Here is a 15,269-nt window from a genome sequence, read left to right as displayed (position 1 = left end):
GCCTCATACTTTGGAACCGCATTTAGTTTGTCATCCATTGAAAATCTATAATTATGTCTATACGCATATATAATGAGTAGTATTGTTTATTAAACATTGTGAGTTACTGTAATACGGCTGATTGTGTGTGTGTACAACTCATGTATGGTACACAGGTATGTCATATGTGTATGTGTTTATCTATCTATCTATCTATCTATCTATCTATCTATCTATCTATCTATCTATCTATCTATATATATATATATATATATATATATACACACACACACACACACACACACACACACACACATGTAGATAGATATATATGCATTTGTGTATCTTATCCTGGCTATTGCAAAAATATTGAATATTGACAAGCAACGAAGCTTGGGAGCAATACTTAAGTTGTCCCTTTTAAGTATTGCCTGTGTGTGTACATACACACACTAATATGCCATACCTGCGTACTATTCATGAGTTATAAACACAATCAGCAACCGACGCGTGGGGGCAGTACTTGAAAAAAGGTTGCCGGAGGTGAGTAATATACACACATACTTAAAAAGGAACCGGAGGTGTGTATGTGTCCCCTTTTAAGTATTTCCCCCATGCTTTGGTTGCTGGTATAATAAACTTGTTAATATTAAATATTACTGCAATATCCAGGATGAGATACACAAATGCACACACATATATATATATGCTAAACTTTTCAAGAATTGTCTCCAAGCCTGTGGTGGGGGCATGGGTGTAATTCGTGAAATCCGAAGGCACCAGGGGGCTGGAAGCAGATGCTGTAGTTCAGAAACTAATCATAGCGACATCGCCTGACACTGATTAGATGCAACACAAAATTACTGCGCATCAGATTAATGTCAGGGAGCGCAGGCTTCTGGTAAACAAGCCCCCCAACTCTTTGGGGCATTATCATTTTTCAAAAAATAACCCAGCCCTCTATCCCCATTTAAATGGAGATTCAGACCTTTCACCCGGAGCCTATAGACTGCTCCCCTTTTCAAGCGAAATGCTAATGCCGGATAATAAGTTAACGCCAGCCCCCTTGCTGAGGCTGGCACCATCTTGCCGTTACGCTTCTTGTTAGCTTTAACTTGTTCTGACCTCGCTCGCTTCAACCGTTTGCGGGGAGGGGGTGTTACTGGGGGAGCGTAAATTAGGAAACTCTCGTCCCCCGGCAAAAAGATTTACGTAGGTCTGTTGGATGACAGCTAAAATGGCCGACCGAGGATAGCTAGGCGTGGCTAATCGAGCGCCGAGGCGGAGTTAAATTGGGGAGAGAAGGGTGAAGCACCATTCGCCTGTGAGCGTTTCCTTCACGCAGGGTGCTGTGTGCAGAGTCCTAGATGCTTGCACCTGTCTCCAGACCCGAGTCCACGATGTCTTGTTCCTCCTTCTCAGTGAACATAGTGTGCACTGCTCCTAGAAGCGCCCTTACTGATTCTCGATGATTTAGGGAATCAGCAATTTTACTTAGGATTGCCACCTTTCTCAGTGGAAAATACGAACCAATGCTACATTTTTTTATGTTTTGGAAGAGGCACACTGTGGTACTAAATGTTGCTTGTGTAAAATAATAATTTGTATTTCCACCAGTACAAGTCTTCCTCTGGTAGTTTTAAAATAATTTAGGAATGCTTTAGGCCGCTCTCGAATACTTGGGATGTATATATCTTAATTTATATTTGTTTATTTAAATTCATATCAAAGTGTGAAAATGGTGGAATTGTAGATTTCGATGATAGTATTGTCCAGATCAGTAGAATACTGGTCAGCTGGCAACCGTTTCTTAACTTAACGCTTTTGTCCACAAGGGTCAGTGGGACTTTTAGTTGATCTGTGGGCCAAAATGTTACATCATGAAGTTTAAATATGGAGGCTGTGCTCATGCAAACACTAGAGAACAGAGTTGAGAGAGGGCTGGGAAGACGAGGTTCCCAATCGGCTTGACTTAAATTGGAGGACATTTTAAACAGTGTCACTTATGTAAAATTATTTATTGACTGACCTTACTAGACATCCCCATGTTACAAAGTTGTATAATTGGAGAGTGCATTGGAGTTAGATGTGAACATAGATAGCCACTAATAACATGCTAGAGTAAAATATAATTGGAATCAATGTAAGGATTTATTTTTCCATTGGAATACACTGTAAAATGAATATTTTAGGAGGATCTCAAAAGAAAAGGGTATATTTGTTTAGAAACGTGAGGGAAATTAATTGTGATGTAAGTATGGAAGTTATATGACTGTATTTACCCATTCAGCTGTGTGAATTTGGCATCGAATGCATCTCTTGCACAAGAACTCAGATCTTTGTTGTGCTCAAATGACACTGTTGAGTGCCTTCGAAGCCATTCTTTCCCCTATGGGCTATTTTGCACCTCCCAGCCATAAAAACTGTTTTATCTCTTTCCTAAAATTGAAATCACAATGCTTATCTTACTATGCATATACCAGAAGCAAATTGCTATTTATTTTGTAGATTACCCAAGTTGGTCTGTGACAAATACTTATTTCCAGTTCTGGCTTAGTTGCCAGCTAAAATACAAGTAGTAGAATACAAAGAAAAGGCAAGGCTGACTAGCCATACTAAACAGCTGAGTATTCTAACATCTATTAGTACTGTATTCCATATAGTTCATTTGTGTGCTGTTGAGCATGTTTAGTGGCACTATAAAACATGAGGCTGTAGAAGTCATTCGTGACCCACTCGAGGCGTTACTCCTCATAATCCATGGCTTCGCACCACATTCCACGATGGTGAAAAATACATAATGTGTGTGTGTATACATATATATATATATATATATATATATATATATATATATATATACATATATATATACATATATATATATATATATACACACACATATATATATATATATATATATATATATATATAGAGAGAGAGAGAGAGAGAGAGAGAGAGAGAGAGAGAGAGAGAGAGAGAGAGAGAGAGAGAGAGAGAGAGAGAGAGAGAGAGAGAGAGAGAGGGAGGGAGAGAGAGAGCATTACATACATTATGGGTAACTGCTGCATAATATGGGCCAATATTGCTTTCAATGGTTCTGGTGACATTTATAAACCACAAGGTTCAAGGCCATATCATTTATAAATATCACTTAAGGCCCAAAATGTTGGTCAATGTGTAGAGAAATGTGTGTTTTTGTTGGGGTTAATGTGCCAACATTTGAAGTGTGTTTTATGCAACATTGTGTATTATTATAAGGCATGTTTTAAATGTAACACACATTGCATGGAATATAAAAGCATGTTTTGAAATGTTTTTCTTATTTGTAATACATTGACACTATAGAATTTTAATACAACATAGATAACGAAAGAAAATAAAGTGCAATGTGGGACAGTGGGACTTTGCTGACAGGGTTTTTGTGTTTGCTGTGTTACTTTCATACACTGGGGAGGAATAATTGGTAGATTCTAGCATCAAGAATGGGCCTGCAAGGAGTAGCTTGTCAGGTTTAATCTCTGAACGAACCCCTTTTACTGTGAAAGCATTTTTTACTAGCATTGCAAGAAAGAAGAGATGTTGTGTATAACATTTTAAGTTGTTTACGAAAGCTAAATAGCCTGCAAATTAATTCTGGACTGTGGATTACAGAAACTGTTTTACAGTTATGTATCTGTCTTTATGCATATATTATGTATATATATATCATATGTACATATATTTATCTAGACAGATAGATTGAAAATACATTATGTAATATCACAATTTACATATGAACATAACGGTTCACCATATGGGGTTTGTTCAGGAGTATTTCATTTTAAAAGCATTATGTAACCCAAACCAGAATGCAGTGGGTTAAATTTGTGCCACAAGATAAAATCACATTGTGGTTGTAAAATGAGTTGTTGCCCTGTTCAAAGTCGTTGTAAAAGACGATTTGTGAGACAATATAGTGGGCCAGATTTACAAAAGCATTTATGAATGAATTTTGTTGGATTGTGGGAATAACGGTGTAAAGGTGTGTTTATTAGTAAAGATGCCTCAAATAACGTGCAAGTGGCATACTTTTATTTCACTGGTATGCATAAATATATATATACAGAAGCACAGAGTGCAAAATGCTCTTTTTTAACATTGATGAGTGTAGGGATAAAACATTGACTCACTAGCGTCATTAGAGGTGATGTCTGTATTTGGTCATGCTTGCCCTTCTCTCTTCCAAAAATTACATTAAATAGCAGATAACATTTGCCACTGGAATTATGCAGCCGAATGCAGCCGAAGAGCACCAAATTAGGCGGGAGGGTTGACTAAATTATGCAGCAAGAGACGACAAATTATGCGGCCTAATGCACGAAATTTGTGGCATTGTTTATTAGTATTACTTCATTTTGACATTTATTTTAAACATGGTAAAACTGTCTGGAAAGTATTTTATCTCTTTAGTACCAGTTTAATGACCAAATACATAACTAAGCGACTGAAAGATGACCAGTTAACCTTTGAAAAGAGTAAGGCACCGTTAAAAGACTTGACCTTTGCACTGTAGTAATAAAAGCTTCAATATGATTTTTACTTCTACAATTGGTCCAAATAAAATGTTCTGTTTGAATATGTATCCGTCTGTAAGGAATAGTTGGTCAATACTAAAAAAACGAAAATACTCACAAATGAGATCCCTTCCAGCTTATTGTTATGACATTGGTTGAAATGATAAGAAATGGGAACATTATCATCTTTGAGCCTGTAAAGATGGCGCACACATTTGTAATAAAAACACCCTTCAATTAAAAGAGAAGTGAAGGGACACTGCCATAAATGAAGTTAGAATTCACCTCTCTGAAAAAATCAGGATCAGCTGTAAATATAATCTTCAAATCTGTAGTGCAGGTGCATTTGTTTTAATAATATCCTAAACTTTGCCACTGGGACCCTTTATGATGTTCCCCAAAGCACATGCCTCCATCAGCTGAGAATTAAGATTTCTGTATATGACTGGTCTTGGTCATCAAAGCCATAAACAGCTCATCTCCGGACTACCTGTTCTTAATCCTGTGCAGATACGACCATCTCTAAGCATACTCTCAGGACATGGTCATCTTCTGGTAACGCCAAACTTCAATACGAACTTTCAAGATTTAGGCCTTGGTCTTTACTGAGACCTCCTCACTAAACATTTTTTTTTCCTGTCAGCATTATCTATATCTTAGCTAACCTCCTTCAAGACTGTTCCCAGCACCCATCTTGTCTCAGGGGACTCTTAAGCACCAGCTGCCCATCATCCTCCCATTCTCACTGGATCGGGCCCTGTAAATATGCCCATGAAACATTTGTTTTTACTGTCATGTCTATGTTGAACATCAATCACCCATCAATCCAGTCACTTCTTCTAAGTGTCTCACCATGACAACTCTTTATGCACCATGTAACTTGGCACATTCAGCATTTCTTGTGGAATGCTTTCATTGCTCTTGCTTCAATATGTAAAATAAATGTGAGGTAGTAGCAGAACTCTAGAGGAGATTGAGAAAAGGACATAGAATCATTAGATTACACGTAAGGCGTCATGTGGGGATATGTCCTGGGATTTAACAAGTATATGTAAAGGCCGATTGACCCTTATTCTCTGTTCGGACATATTGGACTACATAAGTGCCAGGTCACATAGTCTTGAATGTGTGTTAGGCCCCTAAATGTGGACTGGCTGAATGCTTCATCGTGAGTGAACTTTATGTCTTCAGGGACCGATTAAGACCTTGAGAGGCCCTAAGCACGTAAAAGATTTAGGTGCCCCATTTAGATTTAATTAAAAATATAAACAATAACCGTAAAATAAAATGTTATTTTTCGAAATGAAACAAAACTTACTTTAAGATGGAAAATAATGTTGATTTTTGTATACTTCCACTTTATTTATAGGTTCAGCTGTACCGTTTGCAGTTTTGCACCATATGGTCCATGGTAAATCCAGCAATGGAACATTTCAGTGGTTCCCCCTTTCCTGGATGCTCTAAGCACATGCTTATTTTGCTTAATGGTTAATCCAGCTCTGTGTGTGTTTCATGCACATTATGCAGTGGGAGCATTTTAGGCGCCACTGGTCCTGAAGCTGGGAAATAAGAACTCACCATCCAGACTTGTGAAGCACCCTAAGTGTTCCCAACTAGCTCTTTCGCTCTCCACTCTCCTACCCTCTCTTTTTCTCTCCACCCCCTTGGTCTTGCTAAGCCCAACAGCCGTCCTCCTACACCTCTTATCCAAGGCACAAAGACAGGAGAACCTAGGGGCTGTATTGAACCTGCTGCATTTCTATTAACTCGGCCCCAGCTCACGCTAATCCACCGCCACCAATGGAAGGGGACTAATTAATGGGAAGCTTTTTACAGTCAAGACCAGCGATAATTGCTTTGGTGGCCCCTTTGTGTAACCAGGCTGGAAAATGGACCAGGCCTGACAGAAGAGTGGCCCCGCACACTCGCAAGACTGGAGGAAATTAAAGAATGGGTCCGCTGAAAGCAGGAGCACAAAATTACTAATAGAGAAGAGATAATGAATAGGGAGTCCGAGGCATTCATGGGGAAAAATCCATTTTGTTACCACGTGAAATGAGGTGGTAGAAAAAAAAGGAGTGGGCTAATTGTTCTAATCTTGTAGCAGCCAGGACTGAAGCAGGACGTGCTTTTCAATTCATTTCCCTGGTAATTGTTAAAAGGGGAGCGGCTGCCAAATGAGGCTTTGCTGCCCAGGCCTTTTCATTTTTCCACGTTTTGTTTTTAATTGTTGCTAATATGTCTTATAATTAAACTAATGAGAGGGAATGGTGTTACATCGTGTAGCACATGGGGACAAATAAAAATGTTGGACGTGGATTATGTCATATTTACACCCCCACCCACCAAAAAATGAAAAAATATGGAGGGATGAGATGTACTAAAGACACACTTCGAAATTTCACGTTAAATTTAAATAGTCATGCCTTTTATAAGATTGATAGGTACCTAGGCAATAAAAGTACTATTATTTTGATAAAAAACACCGAGCAGTTGCCTAAACAGCTCATCCATGGCATGGATGTGCGTCTCTGGGTGTGAGAAGCATAACTGTTAACTGTGTTAAATGGTCTTACATTGCCATTGGGTGTTCTGCTCATATCATAAACCATTAGGCCAAAGGCTGAGAGGTTTGTAAATGTCACCAGAACCCAAACAGGCCAATATAAAACCATGTTACATGTTGTAGCATTTATGTACTTTTACTGTTAATTTTTTGGTTGAGCTGGAACAAAGAGGTGCTTTTTTCCAAATAGGCAGATTTTTATTGCAAATATTAAGTGAAGTACTGGGTTGATCCATTTGCTTGTCAATAGTAAAGCAAAGAGAAAAATATTGAAATATGCATTTAAAAAGGTAGGATTTTAAATAAACATTTTTGTTTATTAAAACTAACTGTAGAAGTTGGAGAATTATGTAGCTGTTGCCTCCAAGACTACCTGATTTCATTGAGAATGCTCAGGGTTTTTCGTTTTTCTTGAAGAGAGTCTGGTTATCTAAACGTGCTTTCAGGCTTACAGAGCCATTATCTGTATTTCACAGAAAATATGTAATTTTCGTAAAGGGGAAATATTTCACAAGTATGGAATCATCCATGAGAAGTATGAGTTTTGAAACAACTCTTATCTGTGAAATAAAAGCTTGCAAACACGTATATAATTTTCCATGACAGTGACGATAAATGGCACTCAATCAACATGTGAACCCCGTTAAACACTTGTATTCCTGATGTCAAAATGTCAAAATCCAGGTAGGTACTATAGCATGACCTAACTTACTTCAAAAATCACTCCTTAAAGAAAATATATATATATATATATATATATATATATATATATATATATATATATATATATATATATATATATATATATATATATATATATATATATATATATATATATATATATATATATATATATATATAATTTATATATACGCACACACACACACATATAGATGTGTCTAGTGGAAAAATGCTATTTGTTACCATTTTTCAATAGAGGGACATCAAGACACATAGTGTAAATTCGTTGCTCAAGAGACTCGTGTCTTCTGTGTTAAAACTAGCATGTTAATTTTAGTGGCTCTGTTTACTTGGTTTCTGTAGAGTGTGTTTTTTTTAATGTGTACAATATATAAACCAAGGTCTGTAACCAGAACCTGAGGTGAAGAATCACAATGAGATCGAATTGCATTGCAAAGGTCTTGTGAGGCAAGTTGTTTCATGTGGTTAACACAGGCCTAATTTAAAATCTGTAACTCTAAGGACTTACAGTGGTTTCTAACGTTGGGCCGTAGTTTTGTAATTACATAGAGTTCCACCTCTGCACTGTAGTAATACCATTTGAATGTATCCATATAAGGTTCCCAGTTTTAAATAGCATGTATTTTGCGGAGAGCCCATTAAACATTGATACTTACTGTATTTTAATGCTCCAGCACTAATGAATTGTGTCTCTTAAGAGAGGGCGTGCAGGATGTCATCTTGGCCAATGGTGGGGGACGAAATCAAATGGCTGGGGACACTTAGGAAGGCTTGGAGTGAGTTGTGTCTGGGTAAATTCTGGAGTGAGCCACAATCTATCAAGAGAGGAGATGCAGCCTTAGTTAAAAAGATGATGGAAGAGAAGGCCAGTAGATGCCGGGATCACTCATCCTAAGCCTCAGAAGGGAGTTTATAACAAGTGCCTTTCTCCTCCTAAAATCAGTGTGGAAGGCCGAGGAATTCCTGGATTTTATCCAGGGCTCGAGTCGGGGTACCATGCGGGTGGACGGCATCCCCCCACTTATTATACCGGGTGGACGCCGTCCCCCCTGCCAAACAGCTGGACTTCACTGTTTGGCCTCTCTGGGACGAGATCGGTGTTCACTCAGCACGCTGCTCACGTGCTGGCTTCTCAGATGCAATCGCATTTAAGGGGTGAGCGCGGGGAGGCAATGAGCCTGATAGTGCAAGCCACCTTTCATGATATCACTTCCTGTTATGATGTCACTTCCGGTGACAGCGTCCCCCACCTCTTTTTTTAGGACTTGTGCCGTGATTTTATCCACCCTCTTCGGGCTCGGTCCTGTTTCTACAATTTAGGTATGGGTCGCTTACTATAGCAGCCTTTACTGCTAGTTGGAGAAAGATGAACCAGAGATCTGAATATTGTTTTTATTGTACAAATGTGCGAGAAAGCGAGGAGCACCTTTTGTTTTTTTGCCAACTTTATGCAAAAAAACAGCTCTAAATGGATTGTGCCAGTTGTGAAGGATATTGAACCTACCCACTAGAGGAGAGGCATACAGGGTATGCATGCAAAAGTGAAACCTCTTCGATTGTGGTTGTGGCTGTTTCCAAATTTCTCCACACAGCTTGGCTAATCAGATGCAAAATGTTCGACATTCTATGAAATTATGGTCAAATGTCTTTAGCTGACTTCAACTGCCTGAGGGGTGGTGGTTGTTCTCATTTCTGTACATAAGCCCGGGCAATTGGATGTACAGTGGCAGCTATTTTATGGAACCACGTGCTTCTCATATGTTTTTAACTCTACTTTTAACTAATAAAGCAACTTTTTATTTCATGAATTTAGATTTTAAAACTTGATTAGCTATTTATTGCTTGTACTTGATTTATAATGTTTATATGCTTGGGTTTTTTGATGATGAAACAAAATGTTTCAAACTATTTAATAAATTAAATGAAATACACCAGCAGTAGTTGAAGGGGCAATGTCTCTTGCTTGCACCTGGCCTCATGGCATCCTTACTATGCTACTGTCTGGAAGCCAATATTTCCCAATGTGACTGGTCTAAAATGCATAGTAACGCGCGGTAAACAAAATTGAACCAATCCCATGTGATGCTCCTCTATTTTGTTGTGATATTCCATGTGGTAAGACAGCATGGGAGGCAGGGTTGTTGCCTGTCTCTTCCACCTCCCTCCCCATCTAGCCTATTCCTGGTTCTGTTCACATCTCCCTCTAAAAGCCTGTTCTCTTTTGGTCCCCACAGAAAAGCAAGCTGCAATTCCTGCCTCGCCACTCAGAGGAGGACTCCACCAAGTTCTTCTTCCTCACGCTGCTCTCCATCGCCTGCATAATAGGCGTCCTCACGGGGTCAGGGGTCATCTACTGCCTGCGCCACCGTTCTCATCACAAGCTCAAGGAGAAGCTTTCCTCCCTGGGCACAGATGCCAGTGCGGATGTCAGCGCAGCCTACCAGGTAAGAGGGGAGACTGGGGCTGTGTGGGTAAAGTTGCAACATTGCCAGGGCTTCCTAACACCCACGCCATGTCACGACAGTGTATGTGCATGTGTGTGACGTACATTGTTGACAAGCTCACTACGTTTTTAACTTTTGAACCGAGGAAGCAAGTTTTGATTGGTGTTGGTCCAAGCCTTGAATACAGCCCAGGTCTGAGTTTTGATCTATTGGTCCAAGCCTTGAATACAACCCAGGTCTGAGTTTTGATCGGTGTTGGTCAAATTCTTGAGTACATACCAGGTCTGAGTTTTGATCTGTGTTGGTCCTAGCTTTGAATTCAGCCCATGTCTGAGTTTTGATCTGTGCTGGTCACGCCTTGAATACAGCCAGATAGGAATTTTGATCTGTGTTGGTCCAAGCCTTGAATACAGCCCAGATCTGAGTTTTGATCTGTGTTTCTCCAAGCCTTGAATACAGCCCAGGTCTTAGTTTTGATCTGTGTTTCTCCAAGCCTTGAATTCAGCCCAGGTCTGAGTTTTGATCTGTGTTGGTCCAAGCCCTGAATACAGCACTGGTCTGAGTTTTGATCTGTGTTGGTCCAAGCCTTGATTACAGCCCAGGTCTGAGTTTTGATCTGTGTTGGTCCAAGCCTTGATTACAGCCCAGGTCTAAGTCTTGATCTGTGTTGGTCCAATTCTTATATACAGCCCAGGTCTGAGTTTTGATCTGTGTTTTTCCAAGCCTTGAAAACAGCCCAGGTTCAAATTTTGATTGCTGTTGGTCCTAGCCTTGATTACAGCCCAGGTCTTAGTTTTGATCTGTGTTTCTCCATGCCTCGATTACAGCCCAGGTTTGAGTTTTGATCTGTGTTTCTCCATGCCTCGATTACAGCCCAGGTTTGAGTTTTGATCTGTGTTTCTCCATGCCTCGATTACAGCCCAGGTTTGAGTTTTGATCTGTGTTTCTCCAAGCCTTGAAAACAGCCCAGATCGGTGTTTTGATTGGTATTGGTCCAAGCCTTGAATACAGCCCAGGTTTGAGTTTTGATCTGTGTTGGTCCAAATCTTGAATACAGCCCAGGTCTGAGTTTTGATCTGTGTTGGTCCAAGCCTTGAATACAGCTGACACAGGTGTTCCATGTATTGTGATAAAACAGTTGTATGACTTTTCTGTCCACTGCATTATCTGTTGGTGCCTACAGCAGATATGTTCAACCTAGACCTGTTTTAGCATTTGGTAATGTCCACTTAAAATGTATTCACGACGGATGTATGTGGAGTTCACTTTCATGGTGTTTTACTGAACATCTGACACGCGTACTTGGCCTACTTTGGGCCTTTAAGTCCTACTGATACAGCTGGCAGGAATACTGTGAGTCGTCAGTATCAATGTAACTCACTTCACAAACTGATTTGCGCACGTGCTGAGATATGTATGTAACTAGCTCGTCACAGGGTCAGAGTCCAGCATGGCAGACTGAACCTTCATCCTTATGATGACTATACGCTGATTGCAGCAGAATTATATTTACAAAACTAACATTTTTATCCACAAATGAAGACAATGTTGCTTTGTACTGACTCAACTTGCATAATTATGGGTTGGCATAGTCCACTCAACTCTCTAAGTCAAAGAGTAAGTTCCCATCCCCAGCGCCTTGAGGTGCCCCAGGCTGAGCTACATGAAGCGCTTAACACTCAACCTTCCACAACTCCTGTGGTGGAAAGCTGTTTGTCCTCACACACTTGTGCAGTGTAAGCTTTAGAACCCTGAGATGACTAGTTTAGTGTTGTAAACACATTTTCCCTGCCAAACGCTCTGATTTGTTAAGTGGCCCTGAGTAACTGTTCCAAACGGGTAATTTTCATCCTCCTTAAATGTGGGGGGCTTGCCCTGAGGGGTCGTCTTACCTATTGACATCTTCTGTCACCCCTCACCTAAATTCAGGAATAATTTGCAATAAAACGTGAAGCCTCTATTTTGAAAACAGCTGCAATGCATGTTTCAAAATCATCAGGCCAAATGTTAGGGGAGGGGACCGGGCACAAGGGGTGTGTGCGTGGAGCAGTGTGTTTATAGGCCGCGCCATATTACGAATCAACCTTGTGGGAACGCCCCACGTTTCATGGAACTACTGCATGCGTGGGGGCCTGCTCCTTCATTTGTTAACACTTCCTTGAAGTGATCTGTAGGAGAACAAGATGTGCATCTTGGGGAGATGTAGGAGTGCAGCCATAAACATCTCCGTGTTCATTGGAGCTCCCCACATATAATGGAAGTACGTCGTGTGTCTGAACCTGCTGCTTAGTGCCTGTGAGGAGAGGGGGCGGGGCGCACTGAACTACATTGATGGAACTTAGTAGGTGTCCATCCCGAAACAGCTCATTGTTCTTGAGCGTCCTTGCACGGTAGCCCCCGACATTTCATGCAAGCAGTGCACGCGCGGGGCCTGCTCCTTTGTTTACACGCAAGTGTGCGTGGTGAGCTGTGTTTATTTGCAAACAGCTCCATATTTGGGAGCCTCCCTATAGCTGTGCCCTCTACATTTCCTTGAAGCACTCACTGCATGTTGGAGGCCTGCTCCTCTGTTTACACCCCAGTGAAGTGACTTGGGGAACACACGTGTGTGGGTGTGTGGGTGTGCGATGAGCTGTGTTTATTTGCAAACAGCTCCATATTTGGAAGCCTCTCTTTAGCTCTGCTCCCTGAAGCACTCACTGCATGTGTGGAGGCCTGCTCTTTTGTACACACCCAGCTGAAGTGGTCCAGGAGAGCACGCTGTGCAGAGAGCTGTTGCGTGTTTGTAAACAGCTCCATGTTAGAAACCTCCCTTAAGTGCGCCCTCCACATTTCAATGAGTACTGCACGTGAGGAGGCCAGCTCCTTTGTTTACTCCACATTGGAGAGGTCTGCGAGAGGCACAGAGTGTTTGTAAACAGCTCCGTGTTGTAAAGCATCCATTTCATGGAGATGCTTGCTGGGCGGCCCAATCCGTTATTTGTCTACACCCAAGTGAGCAGTGTGCGCGGGGAGCTGTATGTGTTTGCCAACAGCTCCATATTCGTGAGTCTCCCTTTAAATGCGCTTTCCACATTTCACTGAAGTGCTGCATGGGTGGAGGCCTGCCTTTAGCCGCTCCATATTGTGGAACCTCAATTATGGGTGTTCTGCATATTTCACTGAAGTATGCACCCATGCCGGCCTGTTCTTTTATTTAATATCTCCTGAGAGCACACAGTGTATGACCTATGTACCTTAGAGGGACTGTAGTTGCCCATATTTGAACAAATTCATACCGTGAGGCCTCCCATCGCATGAGCCCTTCACGTTTCACATGAATGCTGCCTGCATGGCGCCCTGGTCCCCCTTGAAGTGGTTTGTGGGAGCACAACTTTGCTAAGCGATGAGGAAAATGAATCCTTTTGTTAGTCTTGTCCAGCAGAGTGTGGGTTTTTCGTGTGGTTTGCGGGAGACGTTATCCCCTACCACTATCCTTATTGCGGGCAGCTTCCAGTTTGCTATTTTATTTAGGAATATTTTAAGCTTCATGTCGGCAGATGTCTATATCTATTTGTATGTTTATATTCTATATTTTTTGCCTTTAAACATTTTTAGAAACGGTTTTGGAATACATCCTTTCGTAGCTGCTTTCGAACAATGGCATTTAACATTGTTTTCTTTTTTGTGTAGAAGCATTTATTCTGAAACGATCCTTTTTTAAGTAACAGCGCTGCAGCCCTTTGCAAGGTGGTACTGTATTTAATTAGCGTTTGGGTGTAAATTGATGATATATTATGGTTGAAAAACATGGCGTAATGTGCTTCACAGCAGAAGTGTATTAAATATACTAGTTTGATTTTTTTCCAAACACCATCCTTGTGCCCAGCAAGTAGAGCGGGTCAGTGGGGTAAACCTTTACAAAGTGACGCACAAGGCCGGTGGGCTTTTCTTTGTTCAGGTAGCTCGGAGCAATTTAGAAGGGGAATTGTGTGTGTTTGTGGGGAGAGAGTGGGGGAAGGGGCTGGAGGGCTTCGTATTAGACGCTCGCCCCTGGCGTCTGCGGTGATATACAGGGCTCGAGCTCGAAATCCTGCCTAGACAGGCTAAACCTTCCATCCTTCCAAGGGAAGTAAATGGAAAAAAGGCAGGAGCACTAAGGCCAAATATTCAAGTTCTCACGCACTTTACCCTATGTATTTGTGAACTAATCAGGGCATTTACTGGAGTGATCTTAGTTTAAGCATGTGTTTATTCTTTTAACTGGTTGTGTATTGGCTGATACTGAGTTTTATATCATCTACTGGTTTTAATTAACTAAATCATGATTAATAAACTTTACTTTCTATCCGTCTGTGGGCAGGGAAATAAAAGAGGGGAGTAACGCTCGGTAATTACAGCTCCTAGAAAAGGCAAAAGCTTGGCATAGAGCACTAAATAAAATATAATGTATTAATATGCTTCGGTGTGCAGTTTAAAGTGAAAATTGTTATTGCTAAATTGAAATGTAGATCTTGTTGTGGTTACACCTAATGCCACATTGTTAAAGTTCGCAGACGCTCCCTCAATATATTCCTGGCATGTCTCTTTAAGGAGGCGCATCTTCTCAAATTCATGCACACTCCCGCACTCAGGAAGAAAATGTTAGCGAGAGATCATGGCTGATTCTAAATTCTTAAACAACAACAGCCCCGCATTCAAAAACTCTCATTTGGAACTTCATTTGTGATAATTAACAGCACCAGCATCTTCTCCGCGACAGCTCTAATTAATAGTATCTGTAATTAAAATCGTGCCCTTCCAGCAGGAAAATTGTTTGAATTTCTCGAAATGACCTTTTGGCATTCCTCCTGGGGGCAGGGTGGCTGAGACGATATTGATTTTTTAATGAGCGCTGGTTGTTTAATAAAAAAAAACCCTGTAACCTGCCGCTCACTAAATAACTCCGCGCTTCCATTTCTCGCCGAAGCACAATGCAATTTGTCCACACCAGACAATAATAATAACAACATACAAATACAATTCAGCCTTTTTTAACTGCGGGTC

General features: G+C 40.8%; 1 protein-coding gene across 2 annotated transcripts in view; it reads left to right on the top strand.

Annotated features, from left to right (window-relative positions):
* Positions 1–15,269, top strand: part of PTPRN2 (protein tyrosine phosphatase receptor type N2) — a 2,289,968-nt gene that overhangs the window by 2,002,209 nt on the left and 272,490 nt on the right. For both annotated transcript variants that reach the window (XM_086941498.1, XM_086941499.1), the window contains one exon: positions 10,035–10,244. Coding sequence is in view for 1 of the 2 variants with exons in the window: in XM_086941499.1 (XP_086797625.1) it covers positions 10,035–10,244 (210 nt within the window). In the remaining variant the exon portion in view is untranslated. The remainder of the gene's footprint in view (positions 1–10,034; positions 10,245–15,269) is intronic.

Source organism: Lissotriton vulgaris, chromosome 10 (genome assembly GCF_964263255.1).
Source record: "Lissotriton vulgaris chromosome 10, aLisVul1.2, whole genome shotgun sequence".
Taxonomy (NCBI): Eukaryota; Metazoa; Chordata; class Amphibia; order Caudata; family Salamandridae; genus Lissotriton; species Lissotriton vulgaris.
This window is presented reverse-complemented; position numbering and strand designations above follow the sequence as displayed.